General features: G+C 43.8%; 1 protein-coding gene across 2 annotated transcripts; it reads right to left on the reverse strand.

Moving 5' to 3' along the window:
• Nucleotides 1-1,531: 1,531 nt before the first annotated feature.
• On the reverse strand, nt 1,532-25,845 carry LOC134299701 (uncharacterized). Of its 2 annotated transcripts, XM_062983409.1 has the most exons (5): nt 17,437-25,845; nt 15,660-15,863; nt 10,480-10,584; nt 4,725-4,813; nt 1,532-4,535 (listed from the first exon to the last, which is right to left on the reverse strand). In XM_062983409.1, the coding sequence occupies exons 1-5, from the start codon at nt 25,756-25,758 to the stop codon at nt 4,448-4,450; spliced, it is 8,808 nt and encodes a 2,935-aa protein (XP_062839479.1). In that variant the 5' UTR covers nt 25,759-25,845; the 3' UTR covers nt 1,532-4,447. The 2 variants fall into 2 exon arrangements, with proteins under 2 accessions (XP_062839479.1, XP_062839478.1); XM_062983408.1 differs by lacking the exons at nt 1,532-4,535; nt 4,725-4,813 and having other exon boundaries at nt 10,031-10,584.
• Between the last annotated feature and the right edge of the window lie 450 nt (nt 25,846-26,295).

Here is a 26,295-nt window from a genome sequence, read left to right on the forward strand (position 1 = left end):
CGTTTCCCGCCAGAAGAACACTTTCCCTGGAGAACTAGAAGTGAAACCTAACTCTGTCCAGATGCATGACTCCTTAGAATTTTCCAAGGGAAGCAGACCTAATCAGCTAATTGTTTGGCTGCGATTCTGGCGCTCCGGCGATTAGCCTCCCTAGTTCCTCTATCTCTATTATAATTGTCCTTTCGAGAAAACGGGGGAGAATTCTGCCCAAGGCTTGTTTGGCTGACTTCTTGAGGGCAAACATCCTCCAGGTGCAGGGGCTCCGGTTCTGGCTGAACCGGTGGAAATCCCATGTTTTCCTCCTCGTCTGCCACAATAGTACTAGGAACAGGACTACAAGGCCCATGAGACATCACACCGGCAAAAATTCACAACAAAAACGCAGAGTCAATTAGCCAGCCAGCTGTCCAGCTGAGTACAACTGCAACGTCTGACTTTCTCCACACACGGTTTAGTAAACTCACGGATTCAGGTTTTCACCCCAAAATATCAGGAGGATTTAATCTTCACAGTTGCACTATTTACAGCTGTACAGTCAGGATACGCAGATACACAAGCAGATTTGTACTTACAAACAATATAACACTTTGTGTTGTCGAAGGCTTTCATGGCCGGAATCACAGGGTTGTTGTGTGTTTTCTGGGCTGTCTGGCCATGTTTATTTATTTATTTATTTATTTATTTACAGCATTTATATTCCGCCTTTCTTTCTCACCCCGAAGGGGACTCAGGGCGGATCACATTACACATATAGGCAAACATTCAATGCCTTTTAACATAGAACAAAGACAGACAAACATAGGCTCCGAGCGGGCCTCGAACTCATGATCTCCTGGTCAGAGTGATTCATTGCAGTGATTCATTGCAGCTGCTCTCCAGCCTGCGCCACAGCCCGAGCCCAATTAGGACTTTATTTTTCCTTTCTTTTTGTTGTATCAACCTAGAGGCATGGATGATGGATTTTGTTGTCAAATTTCGAGGCTGGGGGGCCTATAGTTTTGTTGTTTTGTGGGTTGCCGTGATGCCATCACTCATTTATATATATATATATATATATATATATATATATATATATATATAGATCTATCTATCTATATATTTCTCCCAAACAGAGCTACCTCAAGGCCACACTGCTCCCCCTTACTTTCCATGCATAAAAGCCATTGTTTTGCTGGAAAACATAGTTAAGAAACTTTTTTTGCAAAATGGATGCAAGCATAGCCAAAGAAACTTTTTTTGGCTGGGCAATATAGTCAGGACCCTTATTTTGCAAACACATGCATACTCAGAAACCTTATAATGTATGCTTATTTTGCTGGAAAAAAATCTTTTGGCAAAAGAAATACAAGAAGCATTCTCTCCTGACGTTTTGCCCACATCTATATCATGACAGCGTGGGGTTCAGGGTGTGTGCCGGGTGGGCTTCTTCAAGCACCATCAATCATCTTCTCCAGTACCCTGATGAACTGGTTGCAATCGTCTGCCACACCTATTCCTGTGTTCAATGTCAGACTCAAACACATCCGTAGTCTGAAATCCAAACATTTATTCAATATCTACAAACATGTTTACAAAGCATAGTAAAAGCCATCGCTCTGAGCTGGTATTCTTCTATAGCCTCTTGCCTCGGCAAGCACAGCTCAACTCACACAGAGATAAGAAAACACATTCCTCAGTCCGAAGGAAGTTGCCGACCTCCAAGGCCGGAAATCATGCCTGATAGGTCATAGCAGTCACAACAGGCTGTCAGTCAATGAATAATAATAATAATAAACTTTGTTTTTATATCCCGCCCCATCTCCCCGAAGGGACTCGGGGCAGCTCACAATAGGGACAAGCCTGAAACAATAACACAACATATTTCACAAAAACTTAAAACATTCCAATGATACACTAAATAAAATAATGGACAATACATTAAAATCCAAGCAGATAAAATCAGAATAATTAAAAGCAAACCAGTGGGGACAGGTTTCATAAAGTGCTGTATCATGGAAAGAAGTAACAGTGATAAAGTGCCATATGCTTTTAAAACAGAAAGAAGTATTCTAATGACAGCTCTATTGGGCCTGTTCATTTAAACACGCTCTTAACTAGCCTCTTAACAGTTAATTAGCCTGCTGTTAACTGTTTCATTACTGAAACACACATTCTTGCCTTACATTTCATATACATACAACCATAATCCAACATATCAGGCATCCTCAGGTTGTGAGGTTTACACACAACAACCCCAATATAACACTCAGGGTGGATCACAGTACACACACACGGCAAACATTCAATGCCATTTGGACAGACAGGACAGAACAGAACAGACAGGAAGGAGTTGTGTTGTCTCAAAGTCCAGTTTCAATGCCTTGGAGGTTGAGTTCGGATTCAGTCACAGGCGGGTGCTGTTGCTCCGTTCTCCATGACGAAGAGCCATCAGGACTTCCTCCTTCCACCTTCCTTTAGGTCATGGAAATTCTGGTCTTGTTCTTTATGGTGTTGTAAATTACCTTCCCCGCTAATGAGCGGTACCTAATTTCTCTACTTACAGCTCTAAGCAATCCTCAGAGGGTCATAGACAGATACTTGCAATGAGTCAGGCAGGAGAGAGAAAGATGGAACCTTTCATCTTTTTGTAGCCACCTGCTGACAGGTCATCAGTAAGGGACAATGGTTGATGTAACCCCTTTGCAATATTTTTTTTATCATGTCAGAAGTGACTTGAGAACATACTGCAAGTCCCTTCTGGTGTGAGAGAATTGGTCGTCTACAGAGATGTTGCCCAGAGGATGCCCGGATGTGTTACTGGGAGGCTTCTCTCATGTCCCCGCAAGCTAGAGCTGACAGACAGGAGCTCACCCCGTCTCACAGATTCAAACCCGCAACCTTCAGGTCAACAACTCAACCTTTAGGTCAACAACCCAACCTTTAGGTCAGCAAACCAAACTTCAGGTCAGCAACCCAACCTTCAGGTCAACAACCAAACCTTCAGGTCAACAACCCAACCTTCAGGTCAACAACCCAACCTTCAGGTCAGCAACCCAAACTTTAGGTCAGCAACCCAACCTTCAGGTCAACAACCCAAGCTTCAGGTCAACAACTCAACCTTTAGGGCAGTAACCCAACCTTTACGTCAGCAACCCAACCTTCAGGTCAACAACCCAACCTTCAGGTCAACAACCCAACCTTCAGGTCAGCAACCCAACCTTCAGGTCAACAACCCAACCTTCAGGTCAACAAAACAACCTTCAGGTCAGCAACCCAACCTTCAGGTCAGCAACCCAACCTTCAGGTCAACAACCCAACCTTCAGGTCAACAGCCCAACCTTTAGGTCAACAACCCAACCTTCAGGTCAACAACCCAACCTTCAGGTCAACAAAACAACCTTCAGGTCAGCAACCCAACCTTCAGGTCAGCAACCCAACCTTCAGGTCAACAACCCAACCTTCAGGTCAACAGCCCAACCTTTAGGTCAACAACCCAACCTTCAGGTCAACAGCCCAACCTTCAGGTCAACAACCCAACCTTTAGGTCAACAACCCAAACTTTAGGTCAGCAACCCAACCTTCAGGTCAACAATCCAGCCTTCAGGTCAGCAACCCATCCTTCAGGTCAACAACCCAACCTTTAGGTCAGCAACCCAACCTTTAGGTCAACAACCCAACCTTTAGGTCAGCAACCCAAACTTTAGATCAACAACCCAACCTTCAGGTCAACAACCCAATCTTCAGGTCAACATCCCAAGCTTTAGGTCAACAACCCAACCTTTAGGTCAGCAACCCAAACTTTAGGTCAGCAACCCATCCTTCAGGTCAGCGGTTCAGCCGGCACAAGGGTTTAATCCATTGCACCACCGCAACTCTTTGTGATACATCTCACATGTTTATGACTCAGCCATTATCACACTCTCATAGATACTTCATCATGACATTCACAATCGTTATCCAGGTGCTATTGATAATCCATGTGTTCATCAAACAGTATTTTTATATGACTAATATGGTTTGAGCACCTTACAGCTTACAATGGCCTGGTCGAGATAGAGGTGATCTTTAATGATTGTGTAGAAAATGGAACTTCTGCTGTTTGTCCTGTAACCAGGTAACAAAAGCAACATGGATGAAATTCCTTTTCTATACAAACTTTAAAGGCACAGTTTTCACGGTGGCAGTTCTATTGCACTAGACCAAATCTACCTGCTGTGTCTTGATTGGAGACTCAACATGAGAGTCTTCTGACGTGATGTTTGACAGGGGAAATGGTGGTGGATTCTCCTTCATTGGGGGCTTTTAAAGAGAAGATGGAGAGTCTTCCTTCTGGGATGTTTCCATCACAGGCTAGAGGTGGACTAATGGCCTCTAGGACCAATGTTCTTGAGTCTCTGAGGCAACAAAACCAGTTCCCTTCTCCAGTTGGTTCCCATCTCAGGTAGCATATGTTTGGGAGGGTCCTCCTTCAAGCGTCCTCCAAAAGTCCTGGCTCTGGACTCTCCTCGCTGTGGGTCACCAATGGGTTGAGGAGCTCCTTGAACCTCAAGGTGTTCCTGTGGGATGAGCAGAGGTGGTTTTACTACAGTTGGCCTCAGAATAATAGGAGAATAGAGTTGGAAGAGACCACATGGGCCAAAAGGTTTCCCAGAAACCCAAGAAGGAGCATGTATCCCAAGAGGTTCTCCCCCCAGAAACCCAAGAAGGAGCATGTATCCCAAGAGGTCTCCCTCCTTCTTCCTCACCTTTCCCTCTTGGACTGCATGACGTAAGTCCGTTCCCGCTTCACCTTCTCCAGGTGACGCTTCACGGCTGTTTTTCGTCCATCTTGGTCCTGCTGGAAGACAACGAAAGAGCAGTCATCTCGACATTATACTCCAGGCATGGGCCAACCAGCTGTTAGGAATTGTGGGAGTTGAAGTCCAAAATGCTCAGAGGGCTGAAGTTGGTGCATCCTAGAATCATTTTTTTAGCGGCTGCACCACACTGTTGGCTCATACTCAGCTTGTGGCTGACTAAGATCCTAGATACCTTTCACTTGGACTGTTTTCAAGACGGGTTCCTATTAGAGTTTGGTAAGCTACCTGGCAGATTCATGCTTAATTGTAAAGTCAGGAGTGACTAAGTAGTACATAAGTTCTGAGTAAATCGTTGTATGAGAAAACCAGCCCTGGGTCTTTGAGATGTCTAGTTTACCTGGGCCAGGTCACCGCTCACTGAAGCCTCCTTTTTTCTTTTTTCTCTCTCTCTGGCACTAACCTGCCGGAACACTAACCCAATGAAAGTCAAAGAACACTCCTTAGATGCCTTGCCATCATCTTCCTCTGAAGGTTTATATGATGTGCTGTGACAAGCAGGGGTAGATTACCCCTGGCCATGACTTACTGGGAACTCTGGCTTGTTAAAGGTATTTTGGAAAGCTATGTCTCTCAGGTATATAAATTGCCCCAAACACTCCATGGTTTTTTCCCCCGTGTGTTCCTATTTGGCCTATATGTTGTGTTCACCTAATGTTTTGTGCACCTGAGATCCCCATTCCTTCCCTTTGGGGGAAATTGTGTTCCTGAACCCAAAGAAATCTTGCATCCCGCACAATTGCATAGCCTGGGGGAAAGAAACTAAGCTGGGAATTTCCTCATCAAGTTCCCAGTTTCACCTATATTTTTGGACTTTACCTGGACATTGCAACACAATACTTCTATTCCATTCCATTCCATTCAATTATTATTATTATATTTATTTATAATATAATAATAAATATTATATTTATTTATAATAATTGAATATTATACTGGCCACAGTTAATGCAGTCCATTCCATCCCTTTCAATTATTATTATTATATTTATTTATAATATAATATAATAATAAATAATATATTTATTTATAATAATTGAGTATTATACTGGCCACAGTTAATGCAGTCCATTCCATTCCATTCAATTATTATTATTATATTTATTTATAATATAATATAATAATAAATAATATATTTATTTATAATAATTGAATATTATACTGGCCACAGTTAATGCAGTCCATTCCATTCCATTCAATTATTATTATTATTATATTTATTTATAATATATACATATATACATATATGAGTGATGGAATCCCGGCGACCAACAAAACAACAAAACTACAGGCCCCCCAACCTCAGAATTTGACAACACAACCCATCATCCATGCCTCTAGGTTGATACAACAAAAAGAAAAGAAAAATAAAGTCCTAATTAGAGGGAAAGGAATAATTGTTTTTATCCAATTGCTGCCAGTTAGAGGACTAATCTCTGCCCACTTGGTCTCCTAGCAACCAACTCAGCCCAGGGGACAGGCAGACTTAGGCCTCACTTAGGCCTCTTCCACAGATTATCTAATTTGCACTGGATTATATGGCAGTGTAGACTCAAGGCCCTTCCCCAAAGGTTATGGGTGAAATACAACTGACATCATACCAAGGTAACAACCAGAAACTCCATCAGTACTTAAAGTTTGCTATGCTGGGCAAATTTGCTTCAGATGCATCATCAGTGGGGTTCAGTGTGCTCTCTGGCTGTAGGGTGAACTACAATTCCCACTACGGTAAATCAGTCCCTTCAAACCCCTCCAGTGGCCATGGGGATTCTGTGTGCCAAGTTTGGACCCTGTCCATCATCGGTGGAGGTTTCTCTGGTTGTGGGTGAACTACAACTCCCAGAATAAAAGGCCAGCCTCCCCCCTCCCCCCCCAAAGAAATAAAATTTGGGGATATCAGGTATATGTGCCAAGTTTGGACCAGTTCCAGGTCCAAACAAGGCGAATGACCTCCAGTATTTTTTGCTGGTCATGGGAGCTCTGTATGTCAAGTTTGGTCCAATTCCATCTTTGGTGGCATTCAGAGTGCTCATTGACTGTAGGTGAACTATATGTCAGAGTTATTCGCAGCGTAGCAGCAGTTGTATGTTGTCAATGGAGCGCAGAACAAAGAGACGTCAAAAACGATATTAAAAATATATACAAAGCTTTACTGTACAAAACAAACAGACTTGCAAAAAATAGCCCCGGCTTGCTGTTGACCTAGCAGCCCCGAAAGACAGTTGCATCTGTCAAGTAGGGAAAATTTAGGTACGCTTTATGCGGGAGGCTAATTTAACTAATCTACAACACCATAAAACTGCTCACGAGGAAAAGAATGAGGAAGAACAGCCACCAATGGACGGTGAAGCAACAGCTCCCCCTGTGGCCGGAATCGTGAAGCTGGAAAGATGTTAAAATGCCTCTGTGTCTGTCTAAAACTGAATGTTGTTTGTCTGTTGGCATTGAATGTTTGCCATATATGTGTTCATTGTAATCCGCCCTGAGTCCCCTTCGGGGTGAGAAGGGCAGAATATAAATACTTTTTTTTTTTGCAGACGAATACAGGACTTGGCTTTCACTCTAGGCAGATACAAATTCAGAACAGAGCAAGATCTCAACTGACGCAATCAGTAATGTACAAACACACTTGCGTCTGGATACTCCCCAGACACATCAAGGTCAACACAGCTTCTCAGTCATTAACTCTTTACAGACTATAGCATACTCTGGATGATGCAACCTGTATGCAATACATGCCAGATACAAATTTCATTTAAACACTACCAATACACAAATCCCATATTAACACTATACATCCCAGTACATACAATGGCTATAAATCAAGGTGAATCCCCCCCAGATCCCCCCAGTATGTTATCTTGGCCATGGGGGTTCTGTGTGCCAAATGTGGCCCAGGTTCATTGTTAGTGGGGGTCACATAGTCTGACTTGATGCAGGATGAACTACAACTTGCATTGTGTGGAGTCAGTCCTTCAAAACCCTTCAATATGTTTATTTGCTGCTCAGTGCTGCTCTGTTTGCTATGCAGACGGAGTTGAAACAAATAGGAAAGGGTTAAGGGAGAGGCAGTGGGCAGGGTCATGCAAATTCCACAGCAATTGAATAAGAAAGGAACCCTGGGATGCCTGCCTGTGGTGGAGGAAACACGTACCATTTAGGATGAAACGGTCCCCAAATCCTTCGGTGGTAGGCTGTAGTGCTTGGGGAGGACCTTGGCAGGGTTTGGGCAACAGCTACTCTTGCGTCTCGAACCTGGGACAACCACGATTCCTGAGAACTTTAAGCTGTGTTTGGAAGCAACCAGAGTTAACCCAGTCACTGCCTGACTTTGATGGGGAAGTTCTGGTTCCGTCTGCGACTGTTAAAAGCCTTGGGGTTGTGTTGGACTCATCGCTGACGATGGAGGCCCAGATCACGGCCATGAGTAAGCAGGCCTTTTTTCATCTTCGCCAGGCAAGGAAATTGGCATCCTACCTTTCGAAAGAAGCATTGGCAACGGTCATCCATGCAACAGTCACCAATAGGCTGGATTATTGTAACGCCTTATACGCCGGCCTTCCGAAGACAAAAACCCAGAAGATCCGAATGGTCCAAAATGTGGCGGCCAGGCTGCTAGCGGGATCATCGATAAGATCCCATATTACACCGATTCTGAAACAACTGCATTGGCTACCAACAGAACATCGGATCTCTTACAAGATACTGATCCTGACATTTAGAGCTCGAAATGGCCAAGGACCCTTATATCTTAGGGACCGCCTCATCCCTTTCTTCCATCAGTGGTCACCTCGATCCTCCCAGGAAAATCTCCTATACGTACCGGGCCCTAGGGAGGTACGCCTGGAAGCTACAAGGCATAGTAGAGCCTTTTCGACCGATGCTCCAATTCTGTGGAACTCATGGCCTCCATATGTTAGAGCAATGTCGGAGTTGCGACCTTTTGTAAAAGCGCTCAAGACTTGGCTGTTTGGCTGTGCATTTAAGTAAATCAGATCTAATTTGCCAAATAGTCACTGTTGAATGTTTTTAGGTTGAATGTTTTTAGGTTGAATGTTTTTAGGTTGAATGTTTTTATATTGTGGAATGATATTTTAAATTGTAAGTCGCTCGGAGCACTCTGGTGGAGAGCGACTAATTAAGAAATAAAGTGAAGTATACTTATGCATATGATTTAAGAGAGAACTGGTACAAAATGATGTACCGATGGTACACCACCCCACAAAAACTGGCCAGATGCTATAAAAACCTACAAGACAAATGTTGGAAATGTCAAACTCAGGAGGGGACTTTCTTCCATATGTGGTGGACATGTAAAAGTGCAAAAGAATTTTGGACAAAAATACATGGAAAAATTCAAGAAATAATAGGATTGAAATTTCAAATGAAACCAGAATACTTTCTTTTAGGAATGCCAGATTTTGAAATGGACACAAGCAAAGACATACTATTCAATTACTTGGTGGCAGCTGCCAGAATAATATATGCAAAAAATTGGAAATTGAAAGAAGTTCCCCAGATGGAGGATTGGAAATTGAAAATATTAGATGTTATGAATATGGACAAATTAACACAATGCCTTAAAAGAAATCAAAGTATACCAAAAAAATCAGCAGATTGGTCCCTTTTGAAAGAATACTTAAAATAAGAGAAAAAGGAAAAGTTGATTCCCAAATAATATATATATATATATATATATATATATATATATATATATACACACACACACACACACACACAGTAGAGTCTCATCCAACATAAACGGGCCGGCAGAACGTTGGATAAGTGAATATGTTGGATAATAAGGAGAGATTAAGGAAAAGCCTATTAAACATCAAATTAGGTTATGATTTTACAAATTAAGCACCAAAACATCATGTTATACAACAAATTTGACAGAAAAAGTAGTTCAATACACAGTAATGCTATGTAGTAATTACTGTATTTACAAATTTAGCACCAAAATATCACGATATATTGAAAACATTGACTACAAAAATGCGTTGGATAATCCAGAACGTTGGATAAGCGAGTGTTGGATAAGTGAGACTCTACTGTATATAAAATCAATCTTAGTAATAGGGAGGTAATTTCCTATTAAAGAAAGGAAAGACATATTTCCTTAAAAGTATATGGAGCTTAACTCTAAACTTCTATGGAAGAGATCGGAAGTCGACAAAAGTGTGTGTATATATGTCTCTTTTTTTTCTTCTTCTTTTTTCTTCTTCTTCTCTCTCTCTTTTATCTTTCATTTTTCCTACTTTTCTTTATCATTATGTTCCCCCACTTTCATTGTAATGGAAAACATTTGTGAGTGCAACTACTTATTTTCTTTTTGTATTATGCTTTTTTTTAAAATGTTTTTTTAATGTGTTTTTTTTAATACTGCTTTTCCCCTGTTTTTTAAACAAATAAAAATATCATTCAAAAAAAAAAAACAGAAATAAAGTGAAGTGAAGTGAAGATTCATGATGGTTGATATAACTTGCAAGGTCAGTGGAAGGAGTGCCCTTGGAGGCTTCTCAGCAGTCTGAACTAGAGCTGTTTGTAGACACCCCTGCCACATACACACATACAGATGTTCACTTTTATTATGTGTATAGATCGGTGAGAAACTCTTTCTGCCTGAGCCCGTGGCAATTACCTGGCACAGGTGAGCAGCGGGAAGAATTGGTTGTTCAGTCGGGCTGCTTCCCAGAAGGTCCTCTTCCGATTTACGGTGCTTAGCAATCGACAGTCTCTCCTGGAACTGAAGAGAGAAGGGACTCTTTGAGAACCGGCATTTCTCCTTCTTTGCTTTAGCAAAAAAGCTCGCTTTTATCCTACCTCGCCCTCCTTCTTCCTTCCAAGTGTTTACAAACTTCTTCCCCATCAATCCTCTCGCTGATAAGTTATCATCTATTAACTGCAGTAATAGTCCCATCTTCCCCATGAAATGCACGGAATTACACCAGCAGATTTTCATCCACTTCTGCTCGAGGCGTCCCCATAAAACCAAGTGGCCTCATCACATTGAGATGGGAAAGCACAGGTGACCGTACTTTGAAGCGTAGAGAACTTATATCGCCAGCAATCCGGTTTTGCATTCTGCCTCCCCATCACACTCACAGGTGGACATTTAAGAGCTGGCAATACGTTAATCTTACATTCATCACATGGTCAGTATTACCTTTTTTAAAAAATAAGGGGAAACAACTTTATTTGAAACCCAAGAGATCCCTTGCCCTGCCCCAAAGCCCCTTACATAAAAGTAGACTGGCACCAATTTAAAACCACTTCTTTCCATGGGAGCCTATTGTTCTGTCCCAAACCTTAACCTGTGTTCCAGGTTAAGACCATTGCTTCCCCCCCCCCCCTTCCAGACTTCTATCAGGGTGTGTTTTGTGTTATGTTGTTTTTCCATGATAATTTTGTATATGAATTCCATGATTCCTTTCTCCTTTTCTACTTTCCATTTTATTAAATTAAATTGCAACGAGAGAGAAATAGACAATTGGATAAAATCTATATATATAAAAGAGTGATGGCATCACGGCGACCCACAAAACAACAAAACTACAGGCCCCCCAACCTCGAAATTTGACAACACAACCCAACATCCACGGCTCTAGGTTGATACAACAAAAAGAAAAGAAAAATAAAGTCCTAATTAGAGAGAGAGGAATAATTGCTTTTATCCAATTGCTGCCAGTTAGAAGGCTAAGGTCCTCCAACTTGGTCTCCTAGCAACCCAATAAAAATAATAAAAAACACAAAAAAATAATTAAGAACACTAAAAAAATAATGCAATAAATACTAGAATAACAGAAAATAACTAAAAATAATTCAAGAAAATAATAAAATATAATAAATAAAATATATACCTTACAATAAAATTAATTAAAAAATACAAATACAGTAGAGTCTCACTTATCCAAGCTAAACAGGCCGGCAGAAGCTTGGATAAGCGAATATCTTGGATAATAAGGAGGGATTAAGGGAAAGCCTATTAAACATCAAATTAGGTTATGATTTTACAAATTAAGCACCAAAACATCCTGTTATATAGCAAATTGGACAGAAAAGGTAGTTCAATACGCAGTAATGTTATGATGTAATTACTGTATTTACGAATTTAGCACCAAAATATCATGATATATTGAAAACATTGGCTACAAAAATGGCTTGGATTATCCAGAGGCTTGGATAAGCGAGGCTTGGATTAGTGAGACTCTACTGTATTGTCAAATAAAAATTTCACAACAATTTTTAACGAATACCACTACCACTCTGCCACAGCAACGCGTGGCCGGGCACAGCTAGTCAATAAATAAAATTAAACATTTAAAGATTAAGGAAATGCAACAGAAAATACTCCGGTGCAATTGGCTTATATAACAGAAACCTACCCAAAACAATGCTGGCATAATTGTGGGAAAACTAGAACCTATACCTACATGTGGTGGGAATGCAAAAAAAAATCAAAAAAAAATCCAAAGATTCTATAATATAATTAAGAAAGAGATGGAAGAGCTACTGGGGATAAAAATAGACTGGAACAAAACACAATTTTTTGTTCAAAAAATGGAAGGGAATGGGGAACTTAAAGAATGGGAGGAAATAATAAAACATATGCTAGATGCAATTAACGCCTCCGTTGCCTTAGGATGGAAGGACCAAAAAAATGCAATACAAAAACTTGGTATAAATATTTAGCCGACTACCTACTTCAAGACTATATTAGTGAAAGGAAAAGCTACTATAAGTTGGGCCAAACCCAAAAAGACCTGGGAGGCAAAATGGAAGGGCCTCACTTCCAGGATAAAGGGGAAAGATAAATATAAGGAATTAAATAAGATTATCCTCATGACTGAACAACTATAATAAGCATAGTAAGAGTAATAAACTGTTTCCAGGGGGAAGAGGGAGGGAGGGAGGGACGTATACATGCTTAATTAGGTATAAATATTCAATAGTATTTTTGCACCCTCGTACTATGTAAGGATAAGTTCATGGGTGGATAATGGGGAGGTGGCAGGATTGGGGAAAAATACTGATATTTTTATTGTGGAATATCATGATTGTATGTTTCTATGTGTGTGTATGTGTGTGTGTATATATATATATATATATATATATATATATATATATATCCCACAATTTAAAAAAAAAGCAATGGATTTAATAATATTCCAGAAAATTAAAAAAAGACCATTGCTTTCCATGGGATTCTATTGTTCTTCATCAAACCCCAATCACCACAAGAGACTGCTGACGGTTGGGCGATGAAACAGGATGGGAAACTGTGATGGTTCTCAACCCATCTGTTTTTCAGGTGTAAACGTGGGAGTAAAGTGGGATAAGAGACAGGAACTCTGAAGAGGATTGCTGGTCCGTGTTCAGAATTCCCGGGCCGGGCTGTGGCGCAGTTGGTTAGTAGCCAGCTGCAATAAATCACTACTGACCGAGAGGTCATGGGATTGAAACTCGGGTCAGATTGAGCTCCCGACCATTAATAGCCTAGCTCGCTGTTGACCTAAGCAGCTCAAAAGACAGTTGCATCTGTCGAATAGAAAATTCTAGGTACTGCTTTGTTAGGAAATGGTTACATTGAGACTCAATCACCTCCTGGTCTCGATTCTCCTCTCTCCGACATTCTGGCAAAACTGCTCAGACACACGGAAATAAATCATCAGACTTCCCAGATGCCAACTGAAACCAGCGGCTTATGCTTTATTGCAGTTCTGTACAATATTTACATAGTTTACCGGAGCTTAGCATTTGTGCATCCGACCTTCTTCAGAACACCGCATGGGAAGCCCTGTCATCTCCCACATTCCACTGCATGACCAATATCTTGTTACATATTGGAAATCTTCAACTGTTTCCCTCTAGACATAAATCTCTACTCTATGCACTTAACTCTTGCATTACTGGATTACATGCTGCATTACACACACACACACACACTGTCAGTTAGCTTTAAACTATAAGTACAAATTTCAAACTATACAAAAACAATTACATTCACACGCTTTATGTGGGGAGGCTAATTTAACTAATTTACGACACCATTAAAAAAACTTCCAGTAGTGTGCAGAAAGAAATGAGGAATATTCCATCAAGGACTCTGTGTCACAAGTGGATGATGAAGCAGCAGCTCCCCCTGTGGCCGGAATTGAGCATACCCTCATGAAGCTGGAAGTTGGAAAATGTTAAGTTGCCTCTGTGTCTGTGTCTGTATGTCATATGGCATTGAATGTTTTCCATGTATAGGTACATTGTGATCTGTCCTGAGTCCACTTTGGGGTGAGAAGAAAGGGCAGAATATAAATACTGTAAATCAGTGGTTCCCAGATTTATTTGGCCTGCCGCCCCCTTTCCAGAAAAAATATGACTCAGCACCCCCTGGAAAGAGGGGCATGGCTTAGAGGGTGGGCGTGGCTCATGCTCAAGAGGGCGGGGCTGAGCCTCTCCCCAGTCCAAGATGCAGGGCTGGGAGGGGGAGGGGAGGTGGGCGGGGCCACAAATGGGCGGCCAGGACTGGGATGGGCGGAGTTACGAGCTCTGAGGCAGGGCTGAGCTTCTATCCCTGTCCTGCGGCGCCTGCCAGGACACAGGGGGCGTGGCTAGAGGAGGGGGCGGGGCCTCTTCCCAAGTGCCTGAGGGGCTGAACTTCTCTACCCCGCCCCCGTGTTCTAACAAGCGCCTCAGGGGAGGTATAGAGGCTCAGCCCTGTCTTGCGCTCTTGGAAAGAGGCCCCGCCCCCGCCCCTAGCCCCGCCCTTTAGTCCTAAAAGGCCTCTCAGGAGAGGTATAGAGGCTCAGCCCTATCTCAGGCTCTTGGAAGGAGGCCCCACCCCCTTCCCTAGCTCCGCCCTCTGTGTCCCAACAAGCATCTCAGGAGAGGTATAGAGGCTCAGCCCTGTCTCGGGCTCTTGGGAAGAAGCCATGCCCTCTCCTCTAGCACCGCCCCCTGTGTCCTAACAGGCACCTCAGGTGCTCAGCCCTGTCTCCGGGACATGGGAAGAGGCTCCGCCCCTCCTCTGGCCCCGCCCCCGTGTCCTAATAGGTGCCATCACCGCCCCCCTGGATCGCTCCAGCACCCACCAGGAGGCAGTAGCACCCATTTTGGGAATAAATAAATAAATTCCCTCCTTTGAGGACATTTCCGCCTCTTTTCAACCCTGGAACATGTGATGAGCTCTGTGCCTCTCCATGCTTGGAAAGAGGCTGATGGGTCCTTCGAGGGGGAAATGTCTCAATGTGAGGAGGTCGATTGCTGGAGTTCCCTCCTTTCAGGACACTTCTGCCTCATTCCAAACACGGAGGGCTATGCATGACATCCGGAAGTACCGTAGTTTAACTCGTGTGAAGAGCTCCATGCCTCTCCATGCTCGTGTCCTACAATGGGAGAACTGACAGGGCTATTTGCTAGGCACACACGCAGCAGAAGATCGCTGACGAGGGAAAGAGCACTGAAAAATAACGCTGTAGTCTTCAGCTATCTATCAAAAGTTTACTCACGAACGGAATTCCACAAGACGATACACAGCTCTCACGCAGGCACACACATGGGAAGGGACAAAGAGAGAAGATAGGAAGCAGAGGGCAATTTATCACAGCCTCTGCTGTCTGATGCAATACAAGCTTAACCCTTTACACACTGGGCATAGTGGACAGCATACAGTGTATGATGCAATCTCCTGCACACATTGCATGATCATGACTCAATTACATTTAAACAACTCTATATACAATCATTCCCACTTTAACAAGAACATCTCAATGTGAAATCGTGGTACGCATCCCAGGCTGTTTTAGGGCCAAGAGGTGAGCAACTCACCCGCAGGATCTGCCGCTCCTTGTCCCGCTGGCGCCGGAGCTCTCCCTCGGCTTGAAGGGCCGCCAACCGATGCAGGGCTTCCTCCTTCTCCTCTTTGGAGAACCAGATGAAGGCCTTCTCTCGGCAAGGAGGGCGCGGAGGAGGAGCAGGAGGGAGAAGAGGCGGAAGGGGGCCAGCACACGAGGGTCTTCGGGGGACAAAGTCCTGCGTTGAGGAGACAGGAGCAAGGCTTTCTGCCAAGTTCTGCGAGCAGAAGTTCTGCATCCAGACACCACATTTTTTAAAGCAAAGCACATCCAAGTGCAATAGACACAGGCACCTACCCTGTTTCCCCTAAAATAAGACATTCCCAGAAAATAAGACCTAGTTGAGGTTTTGCTAAATATAAGGCCTCCCCCAAAAGTAAGACCTACAAAAGTGTTGTCGGAGGCTTTCATGGCCAGGATCACAGGGTTGTTGTATGTCTTTCGGGCTGTGTGGCCATGCTCCAGAAGTATTCTCTCCTGACATTTCGCCCACATCTATGATAGGCATCCTCAGAGGTTGTGAGGCATGGATAAACTAGACAAGGCAAGGAAAAAGTATATATTTGTGGAGAGTCCAGGGTGTGACAAGAGCATGCAGCTGTGGACAAGTCTACAGAGGGACCACCAAACACAGCACCCAAACAAGAGTCAAAGAACATGAAAGGCACTCCAGACTAATTCAACCAGAGAAATCAGCCATAGCAGAGCATTTGATGAACCAGCCTGGACACAGGATATTATTTGAGAAGACAGAAATGCTGGACCACTCCAACAACTATCACGTCAGACGACACAGAGAAGCCAGTGAAATCCACAAGCATGTGGACAACTTCAACAGAAAGGAGGAAACCATGAAAATGAACAAAATCTGGCTACCAGTATTAAAAAACTCAAAAATCAGAACAGTAGATGGGAAGCAACACTCTGGGGACAGAGGAGCCCCAAGGACGGCTAATGACTCTGAACAAAGGATGCCCCCCAGGCAAGAGACAAACCTTTCCAATGCTAATTAGGATGATTAACTGAAACATTAACACTGGCTTCCAACTGACAAAGGACTCTTGTCACACCCTGGACTCACCACAGATATATATTTACCTTCCTTGCCTAGTTTATCCATGCCTCACAACCTCTGAGGATGCCTGTCATAGATGTGGGCGAAACATCAGGAGAGAATGCTTCTGGAACATGGTCACACAGTAAATTACAGTAAATATTGAAAAACTTTTAACCTACTGATGCCTCAATATAATTTCACTAGCTTTGCCCGGCCACGCGTTGCTGTGGCTTATGGGAATCATTTGTTGGCCAGGTGGAATAGCAGTGAATAGCTTTGCAGTCTCAAAGCCTGGCCGTTTTCTGGAGTAGCTGGAGCTTTTTGTTGTATGAACGTAGAGGCATGGATGAGGGGTTGTGCTGCCAAGTTTTGTGTTTCTGGGATGTGTAGTTTTGTTGTTTTGTCCTAGGCCGAAATTTCATTACCCTTTTATATATATAGATTGGGATCTATTTTCATTTTGAAATTTACCACCCTTGGCTTATACCCGAGTCAATAAGTTTCCCCACTTTTTTGTGGTAAAATTAGGTGCCTCAGCTTATATTAGGGTTGGCTTATACTCGAGTATATACGGTAATTTATCAGGAATGCCAGATTCTATTGTTCCTCGTGTAGAATAATTTAACCTGCCTCATTGACCCAGCTGCCCCACATCACCACCCGCCCTTCAGCATCTCACAGACGATCTCCTTACCCCACGGGGTCCGGCAGTCTTCTCAGCTGGGGCCACATTTGTGGAGGTTTCTCTGAAGAAGCCCACACTGTGAGATGCCGGCTCCCATCTCAGTTCCTCATCCCACGTTCCCGGGCTGGGGGGAGACAACATGGACACAACCGTGGTCTTCCAAGTTTGTGGGGACTCCTCCTTTTGCTCCCATGGTGCTGGTCCCTCTCGCATGCTCTTTAATGGCCCAGATTCAAGGCGATTCAGGTCTGGTGGGCAAAACGCAAGGGCGGAAAGACCTCTCTGTTGAGTTCCTTCAGTTGATGAAATCTTTTCCTTCTTCCATTCTTGAGATGTTGGTGATTCTTCCACTTTCCAAGGTTCAGTGCTCCCCATCTCTCTCTCAACCTCCTGCAGCTGGATCAAGTTTATGTGTCTTGATTTTGGAGATAGAGATGTCTCCTCTTCTCTCTGAAAATGCTCCTCTAACTGTTGGGTCTTTGGTTCCTCCTGATTCAGAGGGAGGAGGAGAACTCTTGTTTTTGGATCCTGAGATCCAAGGCCTTGAGATTGCTTACAGAATGGGTCCTGGGATGAGATGATCTGTTGAAGATCCTTCTCTCCGACCTGGGAATGTAGGTCTCCCACTCCACTCAGCAGCTTGCACTGGATGTTCTGGGTCATCCTTGACAAGTCTTGGTGTTCAAGAGTTGTTGACTTTGCTAACAAGTTTCCTACCTTCTCTTCTCTAGACTTTATGGGCCTTGTCCCCATTTCTAGCATCTTCTCTGTATCTTCAAAGGACTCCCATCCAAACTGTGTGGTTTCCTGAATGTAATGGCTCTTTGGTTCCTGGGACTGAAGGACATGAAGACTTCTCATCCCACTTGAAACTACTGGAGATATTTTTGGTACATCCATCTCTGGTGCCTTTTGTGTTGGTAAATCTGTGCTACTCTCTGGCTCCTTCAATGCTCCTGATGCCTGACACATTTCTTGGGCTTTCGGGGGAGACAGAGTGGCCTTCTGTCTTCCTTGTTGTGCCCCATGCACTTCCATAACCCTGTAGTCTATTGCTAGAGGATGGTGAAATTCTGTACTTCTGCATTCCTGATGCTGAAGGATTTGAGAGCATGTGGCTGTCTCAGGATCTTCTGGTTCAAAGAGATGCTGGTTTTTTTGAGAATGAAGATTCTCCTCATCCTTCGGTTTTTGGTGTCTTAGAGATTCCAGTTCATTGTGCAGCCTTCCCAGTTCTTGAAGAAGATGAACCCCAAACTGTGGGACCTCATGAGGAGGAAGTGATGCCCTGGACTGTAGATCAACATCTGGTGGACTTATCTGTTCCTGAAGGAAGTCCTGGCTCATGGGCAGAGACCTCTTGGCTTCCATGAGCCCTGTTTCCATTCTCTGTCCTACTCCTTTGGACTCAATAATCTTTGAGGATTCCAGGGTCCCTTCAACAATGTTCTGTATCTCCTGGTGTTGATGAACGTCTATCTTACTTATTATTTGGACACCACATGAATCTTGCTCTATGGGTTCCTGGAGCAATTGTATTCCTGGTTCTGGAGTAGCCTGGCTGTGAGGACTTTCTGATACTGGAAAAGAAACATCACTCCTTCTTAGCAACTCAAGTCCAAAGGTCTTGGATTTCCTCAGCAGGTTGCCTAGGAGTGGAGATTCTTGTAGATCCCTCTCTTCTTGGGGGTCAATATCCAGTTGTGGTCCCATCAATTCATGTAGGTCTGGTTCTGTTTGCACATATCCTTGGATCTGGAGAGATTCCTTTACACTCAGTGGATATTCCTGGAGTGTCAGAAGCTTTACATCTCCACCTTCTTTAGAGCCAAGCATCTGAATGTCCTCCACTGCTTGGGAGCAAAGGACTTCTGCATTATCTCCAGTTTGTTCTTGATTCTGGTCAGGTTTCAACCCCATTGGTACTGCTTTCTGAGTCTCACATATCCTTTCTTCCTGCAATTGTGGGGCCACTTGATCCTTCTGGAGATGATCTGGAAGAATTTTGGAACAGAGGACTACTGAGCCCTTAATTTTCTGATGTTCTGATGATTCATCTTCCAGTTTTCTCTGTGAGTGAGATATCTTGATGTTGCTTGGACCTTGCAAGTCTCCCTCCAGTACCAACGGCTGAAGAGTCTGAAGTTCTTGAAGGTCAAGAGACTTTGATTTTCTCAGAATCCATGAAGGAAGCAAAGATTTTGTTTCCACTGTGGATGAAGACACCTGAGTTGGAGACTTCACCAGCTCAGGTGTCTCTGGCACCTTCATCTGTGTTTCTCCAACTGGTAGAGGATATGAGGACCTTGAAGTTGTGGATTCAAGAGACACAAAACTCTCTGAGTTATTTTGCAAGCCCTCCATGCCTTGCGGAAGTACATCTTCCAGCTGTGGAGCTCCAACTGGTTGAAGGATCTCTGGTTCTTTACGTCTTTGGGCCTGCTCAACTGCTGAGTTAATATCTTCCTGGGAATCCAAGGCACATGGAATATTTTCTTCAAATCCTTTCTGTGGTGTTGGTGTCTTCTGGAAACTCTTATCCTTTTGTGTAAGAAATCGTGTTCCGTTCTTTAAAACCTCCAAGTCTTGTAAAGAGCTCTCCACTATCTCTACATCTTCTTGAGTAGATGGACACATTCCCCAACTCTTCATCACTTGGGCCTCAGAAAACTCAGGGCATCCTGGTGCGCCTTCTGGAGCTTGGGATATTTCTGGTTTCTTCAACTCCTGGAGCAGAAGGGCCTCTGGCCCTGAGAGCTCCTGGAGCTCAAGAGACTTTGGCCTCCTGTGCAATGCAGCTTGAGGCCAGGTAGCTTCTCTCTCAAAGAATGTCTGGGGATGGTTGTCTTCCTCCATCCTGAATCCACAGCTTCCTGATTCACAATGTCCCTGAGAACAGAAGGTCCTAGGATCCATGATTCCTGTGTGTTGAAGGTTATCTAGATCCATTTGGGGTGATCCTTGAGGCTGATGGACAGTCTCTTCCTGCTGTTCCTGGCTCAGGCATGTGGTTAGTTCTACCACGTGAAGGGATTCGGATTTTAGCTCCAAAACACCCTGAAGAGGAAGAGAAGGAGAAGGACTGCTATGGCTTTCTGTCCCTGGTTCTTGGGTCTGAAGGAAAGATAATGTACTCCAGACCTGTATATCTTCCAGACCAATCTTTCCATCAGAATTAAATGCCTGACAATCTTTCTTTTTGGGTGTTTTCATCTGGAGATCTTCTGGGATCATTGCAACCATGGTTTCTGAATCATTCTTTTGCTCAGATTTATTGGACCGAGGATCTTTCTTTTTTGTTGGTTTCATTGGGAGACTTTCTGGGACCACTCCTTCTGGATCACTCTTTCCATCAGATTTAATGGACTGGGGATCTTTCTTTTCTGTTGGTTTCATCTGGATATATTCTGGGGCCATCTCAAAGTCTTTAGTTCTATTCTCTGGCTCTTCTTGAACTTGGGAAGATTCAATCTCACACAATGCCTGTGGTTTTGGGGCCTGAAGCTTCATTATATCAAGAGACTTTGACTTTCTTACTAGCCCTCCTGAGGATAGGAGGCATTCTGTCTCACCAACTTTGTAGGAATAACACATTTGAGGTTTGTTGTCCTGTAACAGGGAGCCCTCCAATTCTTTTGTCTCCTCGGGTGTAATGATATTTTGCTCCTCTGAAGAGCTCTGCATTTCCTTGATGTCCTGTTCCATCTGGGGAGATTTCTCAGATTGGACACATTCCTTTTTTTTCAGAACCTCAACCTCAAGAGTCTGAAGGCTTCTCCTAGGACTTTGAGTCAATTCTGCTCTTTCTGGGACTTGAGACCCTACCTGCTGAGAAACAGACAACTCAGAACACATAGAGTGTACTTCAAAAGGAATATCCTGAGCCTGGGGAGATTTGGGATCTCTCCTTTCCCAAAGAGAGGCAACTGTTGACAACATTCCTTCTTTCAGAAACAAATCTTTTTCTACTGCAGGTGTCTCCAGTTCTTGGGAATAGAGGTTCTTCTGGTCCATGACTTCCTTTGTCTTTGGGGATTTGGGCTTCCCATTCTGATTTTCCTGTAGATCTGTTTCTGGTGGCTCAGTGATCTCCTGGGGCTGAGGAGATACCAAAAGCCCCATGTGTTCCATCCCCTGCTGGGCCAACGCCAAGGTCCACCAGAAAAGAGGTGGTGTCTCTGGACTTCTACGCTTGTTGTGTTGAAGAAACCAGCTTTCTCTCTCAGGGGCTGGTTGTGATTGTAAGAGATCTGGAGTGCCTCCTTCATAGAACTGGAAGGTCTCAGGTTCCTTCAGTCCTTGTTGTTGAACTGGGTAACTTTGAGAAGTTGTTTGTCTTCTCTGTGGATCAGTCTGGGCTTCAGGGACCTCTACTTCTCTTGGTTCTTGAAGGCAAAGGCCCTGTTCCACCTCTGAACAGGGACCTTGCTGAATCTGAAAGCCTTCTGGACACCTTTCTTCTTGCAAACCTGGGAGCTGAAAGATCGGTTGGTTTGTTAGAGATATTCCCTCAAAATGAAAGCTTTCACAGTCTGCTCGAACTTGAGGAGTTTCTTGTTCCTTCAGTTCTGATGGATGAAAGATCTTTGGGTCTTCACATCCTTGTTCTTTATGGAGTCCTGCTTCCATATGTAGCTCTCTCTGTGATGGGACCATTTGTAACTTTTTCAATTCCTGAAGTTTTGGAGCCTGTGATTCCTCCTGGGAGATCCTTTGGGGGAAAATAGTTAGCTCAATTTCTCTCAGATTCTGAGTCTGAAAGATTCGTGGTTTTCTCAACTCAAATGATTTTGCCTTTGTTCCTAAAGTTGTCCACAGAAGAGGAGGAGAAGTGTCTGGACTTCTGTGTTCCTTGTGAAGAACCATTTTGGATGGTGGGACAAAACCCTGGGCCTCTGAGATATCTATGTACTCATTGTCATGGGGTTGAAGAGTCTGTGTAACCATCAGCTCTTGTCCAATCCCCTCTGGATCTTGGAGTTTTTCTGGCATTCTTTCTTGTGTTTGAGAAACATTTGTCTCCACCTCTGACACTCCCTTATCTTGAGGTGTTTCCAGGCCCATTTTCAATTCACCCTGAAGATCCTTCTTCTGCTTTAGAAAAGGAGCTATCAGCACCTCAGGAAGAGAAGCCTTAGGATGAGGAATCTCTTGACTTGTGGACAGCATCCCCGCAGTCTTCAAGCTTTCTTTCCTTGTCTGGACCTGAGCTACCTCAGCTTCTTTAGATTCCTGAAGAGAAATGGATGTTTCATCCTGACATTCTAGTGTCTTCTGGGTCTCTGGTTGCCTTTGTGATCTTTGTGATTGAACTCTCAGAGCCTCCTTTAGCTCTTGGGTTTCCAAGGACTGTGGTTTCTTAAGCTCAAAAGATTTTGACTTGAGCTTCAGGGCACCCCATAGAAGAGGAGGAGATTCTGGGCATCTACTTTCTTGAAGCCCACTTGTTTCTATGAAGGTCCCTGAATGTGTTGGCAATTCTGTCTCTGTCTGAGGTGATTCCTGCCTATGAAACATTTGTGACCTTCTCTGGAGAACCTTCTCGACCAAAGTGTCCTCTGGTTCTCTCATATCTTGAGGCTGAATGCCCTTGACTTTTCCAGTGGTGACCACTTTTGATTGTTCTGGAGAAATCCTAGATGTCTTCACATCCTGATATTCTCTCTCCACTGATGGAGCCTCTGCCTGCATCTGAGGATCTGCTGGTGACTCCAGTCCCTGGGGATGAAAGATTGCTGGATTCCTGATTTCCTGTGACTTTTGGGTTTCTGACTCCATCAATGATTCTCTCTGAGGCTGAACCATGGAGACTCCCTTCACTTCCTGAGGAAGCTGAGAGACACAAACTTCATTTTGTGTCACTTCCTCAGCCAAAGTCAATTTGAATTCTGGGCTTGGAAAAACATGTGGCTCCCCCAAATCAAATGATTTTGCCTTATGATCTAAAACCCTCCACAGAAGAGACGGTGATTCTGGGTCCATGAAGATCTGTGGAATCTCTGCATATTTTTGTGGAGTGGTTAGTTGGGTGGATGAACTCTCTAGGTTCTTCCTTTCATGGGGTTGAGGTAGAGGTTCTGGTAGTGACTCCCGCAAGTCAGGAGATGCCGACTTATCCATTTGTGTTTGCTGCACTGTGTGTATCTCTGTCTGCTTTCTTTCCTCAGATGAAAACCCCTCCGTTTCTTGAGACCTGGCCCCACTCTGGGACATTTGTTGCACTTGAAGGACTTTCTTGTCCTCCAGAAGCAATTCCTCTGGTGGAGGGATTTGTGTTTGTTGACTCTGAGACAGGGAGTCCCTTGACTGTTTGCCTTCTCTATCTGTCTGTGGATGTTGGGACTCTTCAGAAGGACCTTCTGGCTCCTTTGGTTCTTGCAAGTGAAAACCTGGTGTCTTTCTCACTTCCAGAGACTTTGACTTCCTCCACAGGAATCCACAGAAAAGAAGGTTTTGAAGCTGAGAAAGTTCTGTTCCCTTCTGACTTTGTGTGGTTGTTTGACTCTCTTCTACTGGGAGATTATGATCATGAGGACCTCCTTGAAATGCAAGATCACCTTGATCCCTTTGCAAAAATTCAGACCCTTGACATACATCTGGGCTGTCCAATTTTGTTTCTTGAAGTATCTCAGATACTTCCTGTTCTCTTCCAGATATTATGGCATATGAACTTTTCTGTGGGACTTCTGCAACTTCCAGCTTCTCCATCTGCCTCTTTTCAGCTTGGGACACATCCATTCCTTCTTGCATGTGATCTTGGGACCTTCTTTTTTCTTGTGTTTCTATGCTGGTAAGTTTTGCCAGTTGCTTCACTTTTGGTGTCTGTCCCATACTTTCAGAGTCCAGAGACTTTCCTTTCCTTGTCAGATCAACATGGGATGAAAGGTTCTCCGTTTCCTCCTGACAGCCAGAGTGAATAATTTGGGTCCCAACCAGATTTCTCTCTACTGTCTCATTTGCGCGAAGGGTTTCCATGGAGGCCTGACAGATGCCTGTTTTCTGAGCTTCAGGACTGGGAACTTGTGTCTCCTTTGAGGAAACCTCAACAGCCTGTGACTTCTTCTTCAGCTTAGATGCTTCTGCTTCATTCTGCAATAGTTCTAGTGTCTGAACATTCTCTAGTTCACTCTCTGGAAATGTCTGGCATTGGAGACCCTCCCTCAAGTGTTGGTCCTCTGACACTTCCATTTTCTTCTGAGGAGTTTCCTCAGCTCTGGTTCTCTTCCATTCCTGGGGGTATTTATGTTCCTGTTGAATCTCTGGTGATCCCCCATATTCACCAGCTCTTGATAGCTCTTGGGGCTCAAGAGATTTTGATTTCTTCAGCAAAATGCTTTGAAGTTGGGAAGGATCTGGAATATGCTGTTCCTTGTGACATGGATCTTCGGAAGATCTCATTCCAGGAGCTTGAAGGGTCAGAGATTCTTTGTAGGCCTTCAAGATCTTCTCGTGCACCTCTGAATCCCTCTGCTCCTCAGGTAAAGAGACTGGTGTCCTCTGGGTTTGTAAAGTCTTACAGTCTCCCTCATCTTCAAGCACAGAGACCTTGTGCTGAATCTCAGGGGATTCCTGCTTCCCTTTGGGGGAAATGTGGGGTTCCACATCTATTCCTGTCCCCATTTTGTCTCGAACAATTTCTGTTTCTCTTTGTGGTTCACTAGAGACTTGGGTATCTAGAACTCCCATCCCCTTCTGCTGTTCCTCCGAGGGATGGGGGACCTCCAATCCCATTTGCAGAGGGATTTCTGGATGTTTTAAGCCTCGATGCAGCAGAGTTTGGCTTGCTGCAAATTCCAGGGATGCCAAAGACTTGGGCTTCCTCAGTAAAGGCCCCTGAGATATTGTCTCAGCTTCCTGAGATGCTTCTGGCTGCTGGGAGGAGTCTTGCACACCACCAAAGTCTCCATCTCTGACAGCTTTGGGATCTTTTCCCTCAGATAATCCTGGAATCCCACAAGGAACCGGGGACGCCTCTTCCTGAAAGTCAAGGACTTCTGACTCTATCCCTCTTTGGACTTTGGAGAACTTCATTCCTGTGTCCTGCTGCTTCAGAGACTGATGGGGCACAAGGCCCTCCATCTGCTCCTGGGTTTCTTCTTGACTATGAGGGATCTCAAGGACCTTCTGTAGATCTTTCATATTTTGAAGATCTTGTTGGAAGTCATCTGGAGTCTGAAGTGGTTCAGGAAACTCCTGAGGCTGGAGTAACTTCTGGTGTGGTTGCATCTGTGTTTGGGGCCTATCTGCTCCAGCCTGAAGCTTGAAGGCTCCCACATCATGGTGCATTATTTGTTGAAGATCAGGTTGGGCTGAAAGGTCTTCTGAGGTCATATCGATGAGTCTCTTGTCTTCACCTTCCTTTCCTTTTTGGAGAGAGCCAAGGATTTCTTCTCTCCAAAGTGTCTCCTCAGTTGGGTTGACTTCTGAGGGGCCTGGTGATGTCTTATGAACAGGACAAACTTTCTCTGAGGTTCCCTAGTAAAGAAACAAAAGCAAAATGTACAAAGTTGGACACAACATTCCCAGAAAATGGTTGGAAGAATGAATAATTAATCCCCATGACAGGTCCCGTCTAGGGGTCAATTGTCTATCTGATGCACTTTATCCATCCCTCAGTTGAGAATACAGTAGAGTCTCGCTTATCCAACATTCGCTTATCCAACGTTCTGGATTATCCAACACATTTTTGTAGTCAATGCTAAATTCGTAAATACAGTAATTACTATGTAGCATCACTGTATACTGAACTACTTTTTCTGTCAAATTTGTTGTATAACATGATGTTTTGGTGCTTAATTTGTAAAATCATAACCTAATTTGATGTTTAATAGGCTTCTTCTTAATCTCTCCTTATTATCCAACATATTC

This window comes from Anolis carolinensis, chromosome 5 (genome assembly GCF_035594765.1).
Source record: "Anolis carolinensis isolate JA03-04 chromosome 5, rAnoCar3.1.pri, whole genome shotgun sequence".
Taxonomy (NCBI): domain Eukaryota; kingdom Metazoa; phylum Chordata; class Lepidosauria; order Squamata; family Dactyloidae; genus Anolis; species Anolis carolinensis.

Excerpts from the sequence above, each read along its gene's own strand:
- LOC134299701 (XM_062983408.1), bottom strand. The coding sequence starts at position 25,758 with ATGACCTCAGAAGACCTTTCAGCCCAACCTGATCTTCAACAAATAATG. Across the intron at positions 15,864-17,436 it reads AGACTGCCGGACCCCGTGGG|GACTTTGTCCCCCGAAGACC; the intron begins GTAAGGAGATCG and ends TCCTCAACGCAG. Across the intron at positions 10,585-15,659 it reads AGGAGCGGCAGATCCTGCGG|TTCCAGGAGAGACTGTCGAT; the intron begins GTGAGTTGCTCA and ends TTCTCTCTTCAG.